This window comes from Trachypithecus francoisi, unplaced genomic scaffold (genome assembly GCF_009764315.1).
Source record: "Trachypithecus francoisi isolate TF-2019V2 unplaced genomic scaffold, Tfra_2.0 Lachesis_group21, whole genome shotgun sequence".
NCBI classification, from domain to species: domain Eukaryota; kingdom Metazoa; phylum Chordata; class Mammalia; order Primates; family Cercopithecidae; genus Trachypithecus; species Trachypithecus francoisi.
The window spans coordinates 26,033,541-26,053,238 of record NW_022681467.1 but is presented as its reverse complement, the minus strand read 5'-3'; the positions used below and the strand labels follow the sequence as shown (position 1 = coordinate 26,053,238).

The 19,698-nt window shown below is 50.1% G+C and overlaps 1 protein-coding gene and 1 long non-coding RNA gene across 2 annotated transcripts; one reads left to right on the top strand and one right to left on the bottom strand.

The window, feature by feature from the left end:
- Positions 1-500: 500 nt before the first annotated feature.
- Positions 501-9,024, bottom strand: SLC52A3 (solute carrier family 52 member 3). The gene is made up of 5 exons (XM_033185970.1): positions 8,724-9,024; positions 5,732-6,349; positions 3,941-4,446; positions 2,123-2,246; positions 501-1,657 (listed from the first exon to the last, which is right to left on the bottom strand). The coding sequence occupies exons 2-5, from the start codon at positions 6,296-6,298 to the stop codon at positions 1,445-1,447; spliced, it is 1,410 nt and encodes a 469-aa protein (XP_033041861.1). The 5' UTR covers positions 6,299-6,349; positions 8,724-9,024; the 3' UTR covers positions 501-1,444.
- Positions 9,025-9,106: 82 nt separating this feature from the next.
- LOC117068588 lies at positions 9,107-11,118 on the top strand. Its single transcript, XR_004431181.1, has 3 exons — positions 9,107-9,396; positions 9,746-9,889; positions 10,978-11,118. It is a non-coding gene; the product is annotated as an uncharacterized LOC117068588 (long non-coding RNA).
- Positions 11,119-19,698: the final 8,580 nt, after the last annotated feature.

The following is a 19,698-nucleotide window of genomic DNA, read 5'->3' as shown; positions in this document are numbered from 1 at the left end:
CGCGCCATGGCACTCCAGCCTGGGTGACATAGCAAAGACTCCATCTCAAAAAAAAAAAAGCCCCAGAACCAGACATCCTCTAAGCACTTGATTCTGTTCATTTCTGAGCTCAGCCTTGAGCTTAGAGCCAAGTGGAAACTAAGTACACATTTTGAGGGTGTACATTAAACTTCTTCTTTTCAAAATTATTATTTTTGATACAGAGTCTTGCTGTCACCCAGGCTGGAGGGCAGTGGCACGATCTCGGCTCACTGCAACCTCCACCTCCGGGGTTCAAGCAATTCTCAGCCTCCTGAGTAGCTGGCACTACAGGCATGCGCCACTATGGCCAGCAAATTTTTGTATTTTTAGTAGAGATGGGTTTTTGCCATGCTGGCCAGGCTGATCTTGAACTCCTGGCCTCAAGTGATCTGCCAGCCTTGGCCTCCCAAAGTGCTGGGATTACAGGCGTGAGCCACTGTGCCATGCCTGAACTTCTCCTTTGAAGGAAGATCTGAGTGTAAAAGCAGGGAATGTCTTTATTTAAAAAAATGAAAACCTAAAGCTAAAACAAAATAACAATCACCTCGGCCACCTCCATTTGAGAGAATACTTCAGGGGTTCTGCGTGTCTGGTCCCCAGCCTGGTTGGGGATTTCACTTTCAGAGGCTCAAGGATGGGCCCTCTCCAGCCCCACCGGCAAATCATCTCTCCTGCTTCCAGGAAGGTACTTACTCTCCAACAAGTGGGCTTTATGGGCCAGGAAGGATGACAGGAAGGGGTGTGTAGGGTACTATGTCTCTCCACACTGGGAATCCGAAAGCCAAGATACCCAAGATTCTACCGCTAGCTGCTTGTCTTGTAGAAGCCCCTCTGTGAGACTGAGAGGCAAAGGAGAGAGGACAGGTGCCTGTCTCAACCCTTCTGGCTACTTCTAGGTTGTGCTGACTGCCACTCTTGTTACTGTGATGGACTCTCAGGTCAGCAGGTGGCACAGGAGGGCTTGCTTTATGCCGGCTGCTTCTTCCTTTTGTCTCTGTGCCATGCCCGTGAGGTAGTTGGTACTTACTGTAATCCCCATTGCATGCAGGAAGAAACAGGCACAGAGAAGCCAAGTGACTTTCCCAAGGTCACACAGCCTGAAGGGACCGCTCACCCTCCCAGCTGTTTCCCTTCTAACACCCTTGGGCCTGCCTCCAGCTAGATGCTGCAAATCAGCCCTCTCTTGAAAGTCAAAGCAAAGGAGATTCGAACTTGTAGTCACAGGTACTGTGACACAGAGTTGGGGATAGAGCTGCACCTTGCATTTCGAGGTCGCATCTTCCCCACAGTCCCTAGTGGGAACTTGCGTTCATGATTCAATTACTCAGGCTCTGCATCTCTGTTCCTGCCACTTGCTCTGTGACCTTGCCTCTCTGGATCCCAGTTCCGTCCGTTAGCGATGGGGGCGGGGTTGGTGGCATGCCTAGGCGGGACAGTGCAGATTACAGAAGTCAGCGGACGAGAAGAGCCGCAGCACGTTGACCAGAGGGAACATGAGCAGCGCTCCGAGCAGCGAGCCCAGCTGCACCGCCGCTCCGCACCACAAGAGGGCGCTGCGACTGAGGTCGCGCAGGATCACGCCTAGCATCACCTTGACGTAGCTGAGGCAGCCGCTGAAAAGCACCCACGAGGCCACCTGCGGGGACAGGAGGGAAGAGATGCAGAGTGACAGGGCTTGCAGGGCGAGTGCCAGGGCAAAGAACTCTCACAGGGCTCAGGGAAACCCATGGAATACTCTCCAGGTGCAAGGAGAGCCTTCTGGGAGTGATCCTGAGGGGCTGACGGGTCCCATGAGTTGACCGCCCAACGGCAAAGGAGAACCCAATGGCTTTTCTGGGTTCATGTGCTCATGATCAAGTCAAGGGCCTTTGAGAGAAGGCCACAGGGTGGGAAGAGGCCTACCAGTCACCTCGATTCCCTAAGCCTCCACTCTCAAATGAGGAAGGGGCACCCCTCCCACCTGGCGCTTCCTGGGAGAGCCTCACAGACTCTGCTCGCGGGAAAGGGCTGCGCCCAGGCTCTCCCAGGCCGTGGCTAGGAGCTGAGGGGTACAGAGTTGAGGGGTATGGAGTGGGAGCAGCCCCACCGGCCGGATACTCACGATGAGGACTTCCCCACCCCAGTGGCCCTGCAAGAGGGGGCAGGGGCTCATCACCGCCATGGCCATGTTGTAGCCCCCAAAGCAGGTCCCAAGCACGGAGAGGAACCCCAGGAACAGCAGAGACCTAGAGGAGAGTGGGGGAGGTGAGTGGAGGCGAGAAGCCTGACCTCTGACTCCCCGCCCCCGCCAGGGGCCATGTGGATGGCCAGTGTCTCCAGAGTTAGTTTAGACCTATGTGGAAAATTCCAGGCTGCCTGGCTCAAGTGGTCAGGGAGGTTCCTGAGCAGGCAGGGCTGGCCTGGGTCATCCCCAGCATTAACGGTAGGGCCTGGCACCCCAGCAAGAAAAACACAATGGAGTCTGGCACCGGATGGTCCTGGTTCAAATCCCGGTTCTACTGTTTAAGCTGAGACTAGTCTCTGAGCCTCCAAATGGGAGTTTTGCAAGTCTGCGTGACCTCCAGGAGCAGAGAATGCAGAGCCTGGCTCAGCTGTGGGTCCATCTAGTGTTTACCTGCTGCTATTTCCTCCTGCAATACACCCCCAGCCTCAGCCAGGAAGCTGGGCTGAAGTGAAGATGGCTGGATCGGGGCATTGGTACAGCAAACCCTGCTGTGCCTCCTCAGGGGACCCCTCCCCATCTGGCCTCAGCTACCTGCCTCTGCAATGTGGAGTTTGCTGATCTCCAGGGGCCCTGGCAGCTGGCTTGTTGCTGCTAGGAGCATCTCTCTACAGGTGGCCTTCCATGCAAACCTACATCTGACAACTGAAGACACTGTCCTTCCTCAGAAGTCCTTGTCTCTGGGGTCCCACTCTCCAGTCTCCAGAACACCAAGACTGGTCCACGCCCTGGATAAGAACAGATGGAGGTCTGCCTATATCCTCAAAGACTCTTTCTGCTCCAAGATTCTTGGATTCCATGACTCAGATTCTGTAATTCTAATATTTGGGGTTTCTTGGATTTGCAGGTCGGGGCCTTTGGTCCTGCTTCCCTCAAATCCTCCATCCTCTTTCCAGTTTCTAGGTCCCAAGGTAGAAAATCCAGCTTCCTGGCAAGCTTTTTGTCAAGATCTTCTGTCCTCACTGTCCTCCTTCTGGGCTGGGAGAGTGGGTATAAGCAGGCCAGTGAGGGCAGGCAGGCCAACGTGGATGTGAAGCTGTAGGACCTACCTCAAATGTCAAGATCCCAAGGTGGTATGTCTCATACAGGGGTCTGAAGCCCCTGCCTCAGAACTGTTTGGGTTCCTTACTAAAAATTGAAATCCCCGGTCCCAGTCTAGGCTGGTTCAATCTGCATTTTATCGATTTGCCCAGCCATTCTTCTAGAACTGTGGCTCTAAGGGAATCAGCTGGAGATCAGAGGCAGGAGGGCAGGGCTGAAATTCTGGGAATTAGACCAGGTCAAGCTCTTTCTCCAAGCCTCAGGGTTTCCCCTTATAAATGGGAACTCCAGTGGCTGTCTGCTCCTCCTCATGGGCTGATGACAATGATGGTCAGCACTTAGGCTGGACCTGTCACGTGCCAGGCACTGCTCTAAGAGCTTTATAGAATCAGCTCATATAATGCTTCCAGCAGTCCTAGGAGGTGGAACTGTTACTACTCCCATTTTCCGATAAATATCCCTGAGGCACAGAGAACTGAAGTGATTTGTCTTATCGCACACAGCTGACAAGTGGCAGAGCTGGCATTTGGACCAGAGTGCTCTGAAAACCACGTTCTTAACCACTACATGCACAGCCCAGTGGGCGCGTTTGGAATTCTGGGTTCTGAAATGAAGTGTTCCCCCACTAGGATTCCCTAGGACCGGATGAGAGCACACCTGTTAGGCAGGAACATGGAGAGCAACGAGGCAAGAGGGTTGGCCACAATGCTGAGGGTGGCGGCCAGGTGGTAGGCAACTGGCCCGTAGGACAGGCAGGAGTAGGTCTGCACAGAGGGCAGCACGCCATTGGTGAGCGCATTGACGAAGGCCACCAGGGTATAGATGAAGGCCAGGTGGGGTGGGCAGCAAGGGGCTGCTTTCTCCTCTAGATGCCCCTGGCTCTGGCTGCTGTCCACCGTGCCTGCAGGGCCCAAGTCATTCTCTTCCCGCGGCCGGATGGAGTGGAGGGTGACCTGGTCATTGAGGAGGTCTTCCACGGAAGCCTCCCAGCACTTGGGTTGACGCTGGAGGACAAAGAACGCCACGAGGCAGCAGGCCATCATGATGGATAGCAGGAGGAAGAAGACCAGGGGTGAGAAGTGGGCGGGGAGGTAGCGGCTCTCCAGGTGGGACAGGGGCGCTTCCATTTCAGGGAGGGCGGACACCAAAGCTCTGGGAACTCCCTGCAAAGGACAAGACAGGTCAGTCAGATCCCTGGTCGGGGAAGGGGATCAGACTGCATAACAACAATCATGACACTGATAATACAGAATACAGATCACCTGTTATTATTAATAGATAATTAATAAATAAACATAACTAATAAGGTGGCAATAATGACTGCTCATACTGACTGCCCACTGAGCACGGGCACCGGGCATGGATAAGCCCCTGTGCCTCCTAACAGGCCTGTGCCGTGGGGACCAGCATCCCCCATTTTAGAGGGAACTGAGGTATCAGAATGCTTCGGCCCTTACCTGAAGGTCACAGGGAGAATGTGGCAAAGCCAGACTCCACCTGGTGCTTTCTGACTTGGAAGCTACACCTTTTACCACTCTGCTACCCCACAGCAGTGGCAAGCACAAACATGTTCAGAGGAGGGGCTAGCCAGAGACTGACTGAGCAGGGGAGCCGCCCACCTAAGGGGAGAGACCCCACCTAAGGGGAGAGCCCCCCACCTAAGGGCAAAGCCCCCACCTAAGGGGAGAGCCCCCCACCTAAGGGGGGAGCCCCCCATCTAAGGGGAGAGCCCTCACCTAAAGGGAGAATCCCCCACCTAAGGGGAGAGCCCCCACTTAAGGGGAGAGCCCCCACCTAAAGAAGAACACTGCTCCACCCACCATCTAGGAAACAGAGGCCCTCAGGACATGCCATCCCAAAATATGACTGTAGGAGGCAGAATATGCCACCCCAAAATTGACCTATTGGCATATTGTTTATTTCTAGATGGTTATTTTGAAAAATTGCAGGCTAAGGAGTAGCTCTGAAAAGTTACCATTTTGTAAGATAAATTTACATCTAAAGGACATTTTTATTAGTAAAGGTATCTTATCTGTACCAAGAAGAGGTATCTGAACCAGGAAGAGAAAGGTGGCGGCCTTTATCACCTGAGGAACTTTTATCTGCATAACAGTGCAACGTTTATTCATCATAAGTTTCCTCCTTTACCCTCCCATAATTTTTCTCCACCATCCTGCAGAAGCCCCAAGTCCCTATTCCCTTTTGTAGCTTAGGATGCTATATAAGCTGAAATCATCTGGCCCTGTTTTAAGTCTCATATTTTGGGGGGACTCCCATGTGTATGTATGTAAGTAATTAAAATGGGTTTCCTGCTGTTAATCTGCCTTATATCAGTTTAATTCATAGACCAACCAAAGAACCTAGAAAGATGGAGGGGAGCAGATTTTTCCCTCCCCTACATTTGTGACCAAGCCAAGTGCTGAGATGGCTCCAGGTGATGCTGGGTACCTGTGCGATGTCAGTTTCCCGCGTGGGTACTGGGCTTGGTATGCTGTCTGATAGCTCAGTGACATTGACGCAAGTAGTGAGACCCGAGCCCTGGGCAAGAGCCACCAGAGCAGGCAAGAGGCCGCTGAGTCCTTCACCCACAAAGAAGGTGGTGAGGTAGTAGGTGGGCAGCCGGCTCATGAAGGGCAGGAAGGTCACCGAAGAGGTGCAGTCTACCAGGGCTAGGAAGAAGGTGAGGACCAAGAAGGCGATGCTGTGGTGGCCGTCCAGCACCCAGGAGGTCATATTCCAGAGGAAGGCAAAGATGATGCAGGTGACGGTTCCCACGCCCAGCAGGGTGAAGATGATGGGCACTTCAGAAAGGCAGCTGGGCCGGAAGCGATGGAGCAGGGTGACCAGGAGGGGCCCGATGTTGGCTAGCTGGATGACCACAGTGAGGTAGGAGGGCAGGTACCAGCCCTCAGGCAGCTCCATCACCAGCAAGGGCAGCTCTACCCAGAGTCCATTGATGGTCACCCAGGAGCCCATTCCGAAGATGCAGACCAGCAGGTGCATCAGGAAGGCCATGGCGGTATCTGCCCTGGGCCAGAGGCTTCCCCAGATCAGCCTGCGGTGGGGCTGGCAGAGAAGAACACCAGGTGAGTAATTTCAACTTCACCACCTAGCAAGATGCTGGGACCTGGGGCCCAGTGTTTTCTCTTATTACTCCCCTTCTTGTGAACAAGCTGGCTTTTTTTTTTCTTTGAGATGGAGTTTCGCTCTTTTAGCCCAGGTTGGAGTGCAATGGGATGATCTCGGCTCAGTGCAACCTCTGGCTCCTATGCTCAAGTGAGTCTCCTGCCTCAGTTTCCCAAATAGCTGGGATTACAGGCACATGCCACCATGCCAGCTAATTTTGTATTTTTAGTGGAAACAGGGTTTCACCATGTTGGCCAGGCTGGTCTCGAACTCCTGGCCTCAGGTGATCTGCCTGCCTCGGCCTCCCAAAGTGCTGGGATTACAGGTGTGAGCCACCACGCCTGGCCCAAGCTGGCTTTTTATTAGCAGAAAACAAGGGGAGGCTTTCCTAACTATGACTCGTGAAAGAAAAGTTCAATACAACACACAAAAGAAAACAAAGCAGCCTCTGCAAAACATACCAACAGCAAGGTCAAGAGTTAAAGGAAAACATAGGGAAAATATTTGCAACATAAATCACAGAAGGCTCATCTTCCTAATATATAAAGAGTTTTTAAAAATCAAGAACAAAGAGACCCGATATAGAAGAGGGCCAAGGATATGAACAATTCAGAGAAAAAGGTACAAATAAGCTTTAAACACATGAAAATATTATCACCTTCGGCCGGGCGCGGTGGCTCAAGTCTGTAATCCCAGCACTTTGGGAGGCCGAGACGGGCGGATCACGAGGTCAGGAGATCGAGACCATCCTGGCTAACACGGTTAAACCCCGTCTCTACTAAAAAATACAAAAAACTAGCCGGGCGAGGTGGCGGGCGCCTGTAGTCCCAGCTACTCGGGAGGCAGGAGAATGGTGTGAACCTGGGAGGCGGAGCTTGCAGTGAGCTGAGATCCGGCCACTGCACTCCAGCCTGGGCAACAGAGACTCCGTCTCAAAAAAAAAAAAAAAAATCACTTCATTCACAATAGGAAAACTACGCCAGGTGCCATTTCTCACCATGAGATTGTCCCAAAGCCTGACAAAATGACTCATGTACAAGGTTATTATAGATTGTGATCTTGTTGGTAATAGCAAGTTGTGGGAAATTTTCTCCTGGGTGGCTACCAACAGAGAAGTGGCTAATTAAAGGGACCTGTTGGAATACCACATACCTGTTTGAAGGAATAAGGAATAAGGAAAGCAGATCTTGCTGGCTGATAAGGAAAGGTCTCCAGGCTATAATGATAATCTTGAAACAAAATCAAGGCAGGTAAATGGAACCAGGAAAAGGCCTTTTGGTCATACAAGAGTAGGAAAAATATGTTTTCTTTGCTTGTACTTGCACAAAGCAACCCTTGAAGGACACTCGGGGACTGCAGGGATGTTGATGATGACCCTGTATATCTTTTTTTTTTGAGATAGATTCTCACTCTGTCACCAGGCTGGAGTGCAGTGGTGCCATCTCAGCTCACTGCAACCTGTAGCTCCTGGGTTCAAGTGATTCTTCTGCCTCAGCCTCCCAAGTAGATGGGACTACAGGCGCCTGCCACCACGCCCGGCTAATATTTTGTATTTTTAGTAGAGGCAGGCTTTCTCTGTGTTAACCAGGATGGTCTCGATCTCCTGACCTCGTGATCCGCCTGCAGCCTCCCAAAGTGCTGGGATTACAGGTGTGAGCCACCGCGCCCGGCCCTGCCTCTGTATATCTTTTAATAGAGTTTTGATCTGTGAACCATGTAAACATATTGCCTGATGCAAATATATGGTTACCTGAAATGAGATTTCAATCTGGCTTTCTTTCCTCCTGAAATTATAGAACTCTCTAGGTGGCCGTTGGAGACCACTTCCTCTAGCCCTCCAGAACCATTTTGCCATCTGTTTACCCCCTTGCCAGCTACCAGTGGCAGCCCACGTGTGCTGTTACTAACAACTTTCTTCTATCTACCCTTAGTCTGAGCAGTAATATGGCAGATGCCAGGAGTGAGGCTCTGGAGCCAGCTGTTTGAGTTTGACCCTGGCTCTGCTGCTTGCAATCTGGGTAACCCTGGGCAAGTGACTTTGCCTCTCTCTGCCTCATCTCCTCATCTGTAAGTAGGGGATAGTGATAGTATGAACTCCGTGGCTTGTAATGAGATGTAAGGATGCTGGTGAGTTTATGTTGTTTCCAACATTCCCAGGCATACAGTAAGCACCACTAAGGGTTCCTGATCATTATCGTGAAATGGCAGGTTTGGTGACATCGTTATTTTTGTCTAATTCACATGAGAATTAATACAGGACTATGAAAATTTAAAAAGGGAAAAGATTCCCCCACTCGGTATCAACTTAACTCACCAGTGGTATATGCACCTTTTTGTAGAGACACGTCAACTGGGCCAATCTCCACGTTTTGTAGATGGGAGACGGGGTCCGAAGGGGCAGTGGGGCTCTCCTGGGATCTGGACTGGGTCCCCTGCAGCAAGTGGCCTGTCCAGGGTTCCTCAGTTCACGCCGCAGTCTTTAACTCCATACTCCTTCCTTCTAGTACAAAGCAGGAGTGTCAGTTGTGGCCACGCCTCACCCAGGAAACTCTTGAATCCTGGTGGCTCCTCCCCATGGTTCCCACACACAGAATTCACTCACAGGGCTGGGACTTCCTTCCTCATACCTTCACTGAGCGAACCCAATGCTCAGTTGCCTTTCTGGCCACCTCCTTTTCCTCTCTGGGAGGAGCCACTCCTGGGGTATAACGCAGTCAGGTCTCCTAACAGTCCCGCTCTGCCCCCTCCCTTCTGAGAGGACTCCGTCCTCTCCCTTAGGAAGCTGACTTGACTAACAGCACAGGCGAGGCCTGTTCCAGGCGTGCCAAGAGGACCCAAGGAGGGAGGGGAAACTCCCAGGCAGCAGTGGCACACCTTTGCCTTTGCTGTCCTCCCAGCCTGGAGCACCAGCCCCCTCTGCTGTCCACATCCAAGCTTTCTACAAGATCCCGTCCTCCAGGAGACCTCTGGCTGCCTCGCCTTCTCAGGTGTCCTCACCAGGGCCCCATGACCCCTTCATTTCAGGTTGTTCTTGTGTGGGTGCATGCAGGCACATCCCTTGAGACTGAAGCTTTTTGAGGGCAGGGGCTGCTTGGGAATCTGACGTTTTGAAGGTGGAAGGGCCTTTCTCAATGACTTAGCTTAGGATTTGTAAATTATTAACTCACTGGCCAAAGCCAGACAGCAGATATATTACTTTGGTTTGCCCAGTGTGTTTAACAGTTTGTTACTGTAATTAGCAATGGAGGGGATGGCAAGCAACCTTCAGCATTTCTGGCTTCTCAGGAATATTTTGGAAGAAGTGGCCACCCACTTTGGCCTCTTTCTCCATCCTAGACTCAGGCCATCTTGACGCTGTCTCCTGCAGTAGCATCTGGAACTAGTTGTCTGGATTCAAATCCCAGCTTCAACCCTTACAAGCTGAGCCAAGTGACTTAATCTCCTGTGCTTCAGAGGATCCTGTCTTCTCTTGCAAAACAGGTAGGCTGTCAGTACCAACATCAGAATTGTTGCTAGGAACATGCAAAGTGCTAAAATCGTGCCTGCCAAATAGTAAGGGCTCAATGAACCATCATTATTTAAGATTACTGTTTCAGCAAACGTATCAGTTGCATTCAAAAACATGTAGTTAACGGCCAGGTAAGGTGGCTCACGTCTGTAATCCCGACACTTTGGGAGGCTTAGGCAGGCGGATCCCTTGAGGTCAGGAGTTCGAGACCAGCCTGGCCAACATGCGAAAACCCCATCTCTACTAAAAATACAAAAATTAGCCAGGTATGGTGGCGCACACCTGTAGTCCCAGCTACTCGGGAGGCTGAAGCAGGAGAATCGCTCCAACCTGGGAGGTGGAGGTTGCAGTGAACCGAGATCATGCCACTGCACTCCAGTCTAGGCAACAGAGTGAGACTCCATCTTAAAAAATAAAAAATAAAAAATAAAAAAGAGACCCAGTTTTTGTTAGGCAAATGGCCATCCAACTAAAGGACTACATTTCCCAGCCTTCCTTGTAGCTGCACACGGCCCTGTCATCAAGCCAATGACTTCATATGCGACTCTGAGTAGTCTCCTTAGCCCGTTTCCTGTTTAGAAAAAAAAAGTGCAGCTCGTTGCCGGCGCTCATTTAATTTTATGTAAATATACTATTTGAGGTTGAAGCAAATCTGACTGATTATGACTGGTGTTTTTTGTTTGTTTGTTTGCTTTTTTGAGACAGAGTCTCCAGAGTCTCACTGTGTAGCCCAGGCTGGACTACAGTGGCTTGATCTCGGCTCACAGCAACCTCTGCCTCGGTCTCCTTAGTAGCTGGGATTACAGGCGTGCACCACCATGTCCAGCTAATTTTTTTTATTTCTTAGTAGAGACGCGGTTTCTCCATGTTGCTCAGGCTGGTCTCGAACTCCTGGGCTCAAGTGATCCCCACGCCTTGGCCTCCCAGAGTGCTGGGATTGCAGGCATGAGCCACCGCGCCCAACCCTAAATCTGACTGATTTTCAATGTCAAAATAAAATGTAAAAACTGTTTTTGGAGTTATTTCTAACCAGAAGTAACATCAGACTCATCTATTTCAGAAAAACTGGATTCATCAAATGAATCTTTGGCCAGCAACTGTTCGAAAGCAATGTTGACATCACATGTAGGAATGCTAGGATTTGAGATTTTCAGCAATTGAGAATGACTATGTTTTGTAAATGGAAATACAACTACTAAAACCAGAATGCTATAAATGGAGTGATGTCTTTTGTTTCCAAAGTCAATATACTAGAGCGAGGCAAAAATAATAATAGAAGCGAGGTATTTTGTGGCACAGTTATTTTGGGGTAAACGCTGCAGTCACAAGTGGGTATTTCTTCTGGCAGATGGGGAAAGAGTGAACAATAAGGGAGTGGCCCTTCTGCTCTTCCTCCATTTGGCTCTCTGGAATCAGATGTGACGGCCAGAACTCCAGCAACAATTTTGTGCTATGAGGCATGCAGTGAAGGTTAGATGCATACTAGGCTCCTTTGGGATTTTGTGGCAGAGCGCACCCATACCAGCCCCGTTTTGCCTGGTTGAACTGTTTTGTTTGTTTGTTTAATGTTACTGTTAAATTGTAAACAAACTTCTATGTTGTTTAAGTCATTCTTATATACAACAAAAACACTCAGAGGCTGGGTGCAGTGGCTCACGCCTATAATTCTAGCACTTTGATAGGTCGATGCTGGCAGATAACTTGAGGTCAGGAGTTCAAGACCAGCTTCCAACTGGTCACCATGGTAAAAACCTGTCTCTATCAAAAATACAAAAAATTAGCCGGGTATGGCGGTGGGCACCTGTCATCCCAGCTACTCGGGAGGCTGAAGCAGGAGAACTGGTTGAACTCAGGATGTGGAGGTTGCAGTGAGCAAAGAGCACACCAATGCACTCTACCCTGGGCGACAAAGCAAGACTGTTGTCTCAAAAAACAAAAACAAACAAACAAAAACTACTGTGTACTAAGTGCACACAGATACACGTTCCAGGATATATATTGACAGATTATAGTAGCCAAAAACTAATGAATACATTTATCTCCTTTACCACCTACTTTCTGACTCTGAAACTTAGGTCCTGTCCTAACCAGGATTTGATCAAAAATCAAAATTTAACAAAAGTAGTTGTTTAGACACTTGTGGGCAAATGTCTTGCAGAGAAATGGAAAAAAAAAAAGGAGAAGAGAGAAAGAGGGAGGAACAGAGGAACAAAGAGCCCTCCATAGAGAATTTGGTACCAAAAGTATAAATTGAGACCAAGAGTCATTTCATATATCGAGACTCTAATTCATAAAGGAGTCAAAACTGTAGTAACTATCTGTATTCTGAATATTTCCCGAAATAGCATCAGACATTCCAGGAGAAATGGACAGAAGCACAGTCCGGCGGTACAGGCCTGGCTCACCCTTCCAGGTCAAGACAGCAGACGAAGGTGCAAAATAAATGAAGATATAGCAAAAGCAATAAATGATATACCTAATAAAGAGGGCTAAGTCAATAGTTAAGGGGAGTACGTGAATTTGCAGATGATGGTGACCTTTGCCACCTGAAATGCTATTAAACTAATGAGAGTGTCCAGTTAAACATTTACAAACATCAGTAGCTTTCCCACGGAGGGCTGGATGGGGAGATGAGGGCAGACAGGGCAGAAGGAGTCTGACTTTCCTGTATGTTCAATAAGTCCTAAGCACTGAAAACCTAAATCCCCGCTCCCCACAAAGACACATTCTCTGATTCCGACCCAGGTGCTGCCACCGCTGTGTCACTTGAGGGATGGGATTTGGCTCTAGGGGTCTGTTTCCTTGTCTGGAAACCAGGCACCGTGGGGTTGGTCCCCACGTGACCCATCTGCGCTATGGCCCTGGCCCACTCCCGAATTATCTCCTTCCTCAAAAGCGAGGCATACTTTTGGACCTCAGGGACACAGTGAGGAACAGTCATCAGTGACAACGAAGCGAATGTCTTAGGCAGAGGGCACTACATGTGCAAAAAGGCCGCAGAGAAAAGGAGAGACTTAGAATGGCTGGTGTTCAAAATGTGTTGGGATACTTTTAAAAGATGCATGTCTGCATTTTCTGTTGTTGTTGTTGTTTGTTTGTTTTACAGTGACCTTGCAGTTCTTGTTTATTCATTTAACCAATATTTCTTGGGCACCAACTGTGTGCTCAACCACAATCCCTGCTCTCAGGAAGGTGTGGGAAGCGGTCACGAAGCAGAATCAAAAACAGAAACCCAGAGCAAGTCAGATGGTGGCAAGGACTCCGGAGGAAAGCAAAGCTCCTGAATGGGGAATGTGCAGCCGTCATGGAGAGGACATGAAGGGAGTGTGGGAGTGAGCTGCCTGTGGAAAGCACGGTCCAGGGGAGAAAACAGCAAGTGGAAAGTCCCTGGGGTGCAGCCATGCCTGCTCTGTCCCAGAAGTGGGTTTTGCTGTTCAAAGGATAGCTAGGAGGCCAGTGTGGCTGCAGCAGCGGGAGCAAGGTGGGAGGGGAGGAGACAGGGCAGGTTTCCTAGGGCCCTGTGGTGACAGCTTGGGTGTTTTCTCTAGAGCAAAAAGCTCCATGAGTAGGCAGAGGAGACCAGCTCTAATCCAGTTATCGTGCTGGCTGTTGTGAGGAGAAACATGAAGCACCAGAGAGGAAGCAGGAGTAAACCTTCGGCGGGTTAGGAAGCTGTAACAAAAGGGCTAAAAATCACCACGACAACAGTGACAACCATAGCTGCCACTCATCAGCTGCTTATTGTGCCAGAGCCTGTGCTAAGCTCTTTGCACACATAACCTATCAAATCTTGTTCCATAGTCCTGAGGCTGGCATTATGATTATCTCCATTTTACAGATGAGGAAACTGAAGTTTAGAAAGGGAAATAAATTTGCCTAGGGTCATACAGCTGGGAGCTGAACTTTACATCCAGGCATGCTTGACTGTGGACTGAGCCCTGAGAAAGGCCTCGGGGTGAAGGGGTTCTGAAGAGGCCATGGGGGCCAAGCTGAGCAGGATCTCTTTCCGCTTACAGACAACGTCCCGAGACTTGGGCCAGGGAAAGAGGGAAATGGGGTACAGGCTCGGGAGAAGATGAGAGAGGCTCTGAGACATATCTGCTTCCCAAGGATCCAGGACCCCTCTGTGATCGCCAGAGACCAGAAACCTAAGGCTTCACATGAGACAGTCAAGATGCCCCATAATGGGTGGGCAACAGATAGAGAAGCTAGAAGGATCAGTTCCAGGCAAAGGTTTCTCTTTCGCATTCTTGCATCAAAAGCTGTGAGCCCCCAGCCCAAGAAAGTGAAGGGAGTTGGGAGTGGGGTTCTGTCCAGGTCCAGTGCACCCTCATTGTGTGGGCTGGGCCATCTCCTCCAGGGAGCTCAGGTAGCTTCCAACCCACCCACCGCCCCCTGCCCCCCTCTGCATTCTCCTGCTCTCTGCTTTCCTCCATCAAAGTATTACTGACACCAGCTCAGTTACGGGAGTTTATCTGTCTATCTGTTGAGCGCTGGTCTCTCCCACAGGAGTGTAATCTTCATGTGAGCGGGGGCTTGTCCTCTCCCCCAGTGCCCAGGTGACCATCTGGCTTGCTGCAGGCTGGGCCACCTGAGCCCCTGGTACCATGGCTGGGTTCTCGCTCTGCAGGGGTAATCTGCCAGCTGGTAGGCACCTAGCCCTGTGGGCCAGACTGGAGGAAACCTGCTTCAGCTATGCGGGTTGTGTTGGCCAGGGTGACCCCTGGGGCAGTGCCAGGTGGTAGCCCGACACTGGATACATCTCACTCCTGGGCAAGGGTCTGAGCTAATGCTTTCCTGGGTTCCAGGCTCCTAGAGAAGTTAGCGAGCCCTGCAGGTGTCTACCCAGGGCCTGGCCCTAGCCTCACCCTCATGAGAGTGGGTAGGAATGGATTGGCTTTGAGCCCCTGAAGAAGGGAGGCTGAGAGGTCAAAACCACAAAACCCACAGGGAGAGATGGGGAGATGAAGGGGTGAGAGAGAAGAGACTGAGACAAAGAGACAGAAAGAACCAAAAGCTAGAAGCAGAAATGGGGAGAAAGGACAAAAGAGGCACAGAGACAAGGAAAAACGGGAAACTGCAGCTGAGAGGGAGGCAAGGAGGTGCCAGGAAGCGGGAGGCAGCTGGAGCACTGGGAGCCTGGGCCCAGCTCAGCCACCCTCACTGCTCACAGCCACATGTAGCAGGAGGCCATCTCTACCTCTCGTTGCTGGGACCCCAGAGCTCCCCTGGAACTCATCTCAACTCAATATCCCTATTGCATAGGTGGGGAAACCAAGGCCCAGGGAGGAGTTAGTGCTTCCCCGAACCCTGCCCCAACCCTGACCTCAGGCTGTGGCAGACATCCAGGCCTGTGCTGACCAGCTGTGCGACCTCAGGTCAGCTGCTCACCCTCTCTAGGCCTTGGTTTCTCCATCTGTGAAAGGGTCTGGGAATGTCCAGCCTTTCTGGGCTCAGCGGACCAGGAAAAGGGGAACGAGATAACAGGCACTCAGGCTGGCAGCAGAAGCAGACTGTGAGTTCTCTTCCCCTTCTCCTCCCTCCCAAGGCCAGGAAGGGCTTCAGGCCTCCCACAGGCTGACCTTGGTGGAGCAGCCTCCCCCAGGCCAGTTCCCCTCCCCTCCACGTCCATTCCAACTCCCAGCCTCCTTCCAGGCTCCTGGGGCTTCAGCTGGTCAAGTTGTTCGGAGATAGCATGGAGATGGACCTAGGTAAAGTCAGTGAGGGCCCAGTCTCTTTTTTTTTTTTTTTTTTTAGACAGGATCTCTCTCTGTCACCCGGGCTGAAGTGCTGTGGCATAATCTGAGCTCACTCTGCAACCTCAACCTCCCTGGCTCATGCGATTCTCCCACCTCAGCCTCTGAGTAGTTGGGACTATTAACCCATGCGACCATGTCTGACCTGGGTAATTTTTGTATTTTTTGTTCAGATGGGGTTTCACCATGTTGCCCAGGCTGGTCTTGAACTCCTGAGCTCAAGCGATTCACCTGCCTCAGCCTCCCGAAATGCTGGGATTACAGGCATGAGCCGTGGCACCCAACATAGGTCCAGCCTTTTGGTCTGAAGGCACCAGGGGTCTGGAATTCACCTGAATGGCTCAGCCTGTCCCAACTCCAACATGCCAGTTGAGGAGGAAACCTTTCTTCCCTCCTATCTCTTTGGACTCTCCCGACATGGCAGCCTGAAACTAGGGGGAAGGCCACGAGACACCTGCTGGCTTCAGACAAGTGCCCCTGCCACATCCTGGTCAGTGTCCCATGCTCCCAGCTAGCAGCCGGCCTTGGTAGCTGCAGCGGCACCCTCACAAGCCTGAGCTGCCCCGCTCTGCCCACTTACCTGCTGGTCCAGTTCTCCACTCGCTCTGCATGGGAGGGGCCAGAGGCAGCTCGTTTTGTATAAAGCTGTCCCCGCCCAGAGCTCGGGGAAAGGCAGGCGGAGGGTGGGTGTGGCTCCCGGCAAGACCAAGAGCCTACTGTGTGTCTGTAATCTGCCCTGCAGCCCAGCTAGGAGGAGGATCCTGATGGTAGAACTGTACATGAAAGGGCTTGCTTTATTCAGTGCTCTCTGCCATCCAGATTTCATGAGGGTTGATCCCCAGTTGACAAAAGCTATGTGCAAACAGTTGGTTCTGGCACCACCCAGAGATCTCCGTAATTTCTTTCACACAGGAAGAGAGTTCCCTGGAGCAAAATCGGTTCAAATACTGGCGCTTCAGTAAGTCATGTGGAAAGTGAGTACAATAATAGTGCCCTCTTCATAGGACAGAAATACTAGCTGCTAGTGTGGACTGAGCTGAGCCAGTGTCAGGCATGTTCTTGGGGCTTGATATGAATTAATGCATTTAAGCTTCATGGCCTTTTGGAGAGATGCTATGACTATCCCTGTTTTCCAGATGAAGAAACAGGCCCAGAGAAGTCGAGAGCCTTGTGTAGGTCATACACCTTGTATATGGCAGAACTGGTCTCTGATGCTCATTGAGCTACCCTGGCAAATACTGCAACCACCTGGGGGGTTCTTCCTGCCCACTGCATAAGGAAAGACCACGGCATTGTAGCGGAGAAAGAGTTTAATAGACACGAGGCTGGCCATGCCACATGGGAGATGAGTTTGTACTCAAATCATCTTCAAAGCTTGTAGGTGAGGGGTTTTTCAAAGGCAGTGTGGGGGAAGAGTTGGGGGTGGCCAGGTAACAGGTGCTTGCTGCTGATTGGTTGGGGTGGAGATGAACTCATAGGGGGTTGAAGCTGTCCTCCTGCAGGCTGAATTGCTTCTGGGTGGGACCACAGGAGCAGGGTTGTCGGTCCAGGTAGAGCCATCAGGTTTAGGTGGAGCCATGGGGTGTCAGAGCTGCAAAAAACCTGGAAAGATGGCCGGGCGTGGTGGCTCATGCCTGTAATCCCAGCACTTTGGAGGCCGAGGTGGGTGGATTACCTGAGGTCAGGAATTCAATACCAGCCTGGCCAACATGGTGAAACCCCATCTCTACTAAAAATACAAAAATTAGACAGGCGTGATGGCGGACACCTGTAATCCCAGCCACTCGAGAGGCTGAGGCAGAATTGCTTGAGCCCAGGAAGTGGAGGTTGCAGTGAGCCGAGATTGCACCATTGCACTCCAGCCTGGACAACAGAGCAAGACTCCGTCCCAAAAAAACAAAACAACAAAACAAAACAACAAACACCAACTGGAAAGATATCTCAAAAGACCAACCTACAATAGTGGTGTTATTTGCAGGAGTAATTGGGGAAGTTGCATATCTTATGACCTCCAGAATAATGACTGGCAATCATTTATGTCTACACCTTAGGAGGACCCAGGCTCGTCTTCTTCCCCCAGCCTGCTGGCCTCTCATTAACTTTACACAAGTGGTTGCTCACAGTACTATGGCCTGTAAGTGCAGGGCCAGGATTTGAACGCAGACTCAAACTGGTGCCTCCATGGGTATACAACATATTGCACAGATTCTGACACCTAGTAAATGCTCAGTGCATGTTGACTTCTACAAATAATTCTGGCCTGCCTGTTGTGTTATTTTCCAAGACATTCATTTACTTAACAAGCAATCAGTCACTCTCCAGGCTAATGCTTGGGGTGAGAGGTGAGCAGGCACTAGGGAAGGGGCCAGACCCCTCATTTAGCAGGCAGGTGTTCAAGAAGTGTTGCCACTGTTGGGGCTCAGGACATACATATGCCCAAAATATGACTGTGGGAAACCAGAATGTGCCACCCCCAAATATACTTCTTTGACATACTTTGAGCTGGTTATTCAGAGAAACTGCAGACAGAAGAGTAGCTCTGGAAAGTTATTCTTTGGTAAAAGAAATTTACATCTATCAAGGAAATCTACATTAGTAAAGGTGCCTGTATCAGGAAAAGGGCTGCTCCAGAAGAATTACCCTAGAGCCCTAGAGACTTTTTTTGCCCAGGCTGGAGTGCAATGTTGTGATCTCGGCTCACTGCAGCCTGCCTCTGCCTCCTGGGTTCAAGTGATTCTCCTGCCACAGCCTCCCAAGTAGCTGGGATTATAGGCGCACTCCACCATGCCCAGCTAATTTTGTATTTGTAGTAGAGATAAGGTTTCACCATGTTGGCCAGGCTGGTCCCAAACTCCTGACCTCAGGTGATCTGCCTGCCTCTGCCTCGATTACAGCCTTGAGCCACTGCACCTGACCACCCAGAGACTTTTATCTGCATAGCAATACAACCGTTATTTACCATACAATAATTCTTCCCCTCACCCTCCCATAACTGTGTCTCCACCAACCCCCAGAAGCCCTAAGACCCTATTCCTTAAACTTCAATCATCTGACCCTTCTTTCAGTCTCATATTTTGTGGGATTTACACACACAGATACGTAATTAAATATGGTTTCTCTCCTATTAGTCAGTTTCATGTCAATTTAATTCATAGCCCAGCCAAAGAACCATGAAAGGTGGAGGGAAGCCATGTTTCCCTTCTCTACAGTACCAAATACTTTGGGTCTGTTAAAAAAACACACAAAAAATTGCAGAACTCTCTAAATTTATGATGCCAAAGGAGAAGTTAAGCCCTGCAGAGTGAGTTATGTGGCTTGCAGGATGGCCACTTTCTTCTTTTTTTTTTTTTTTTTTTTTTTTTGAGACGGAGTCTCACTCTTGCCCAGGCTGGAGTGCAGTGGCCAGGCTGGTCTCAAACTCCCGACCTCAGGTGATCCGCCTGCCTTGGTCTCCCAAAGTGCTGGGATTACAGGCATGAGCCACTATACCTGGCCACAACTTCATACTTATCTCTGCCAAATACTATGAGGTGTCAAAATTTGGCATAGAGGGTACAAAACTATAATTCAATCCAAACAGAATAATCTTTGCTTGTATAATTTTTAAATAATGAAACATCAATATTGGTTTAATAAAGATAACTGTATCTTGAACTATTTCGTTAACTACCCTAACTTCTAATCTTGTGGCCTTAGGAAGTCTATCTAGTCCACAGACATGAAGGAAGTTTCTTTAGGGAAAGGACTGTTATCATCTTTGATATTAAAGAAAAGAGAATTTATATAAAAAATAATCTTATATGGTAAATTCTTGTTCTAAAGTAAATTAACTGGTTGTTTAAAAAGAGGGATGTTTATAACAAGTCAGAAAGTTGAGGCATGTGAGAGATTGTGTAAATTGTAAACATTTTATAAAAGGGAATTTATACAAGAAATGTTGTACAATTTAAAAGTGATTAGGGGGCCGGGCACGGTGGCTCACGCCTGTAATCCCAGCACTTTGGGAGGCCAAGGTGGGTGGATCA

Coding starts and splice junctions, on each gene's coding strand:
- SLC52A3 (XM_033185970.1), bottom strand. CDS start 6,298: ATGGCCTTCCTGATGCACCTGCTGGTCTGCATCTTCGGAATGGGCTCC. Junction 4,447..5,731: donor GGGAAACTGACATCGCACAG/GTACCCAGCATC, acceptor TGTCCTTTGCAG/GGAGTTCCCAGAGCTTTGGT. Junction 2,247..3,940: donor TCCATGTTCCTGCCTAACAG/GTGTGCTCTCAT, acceptor ACTCTCCTCTAG/GTCTCTGCTGTTCCTGGGGT.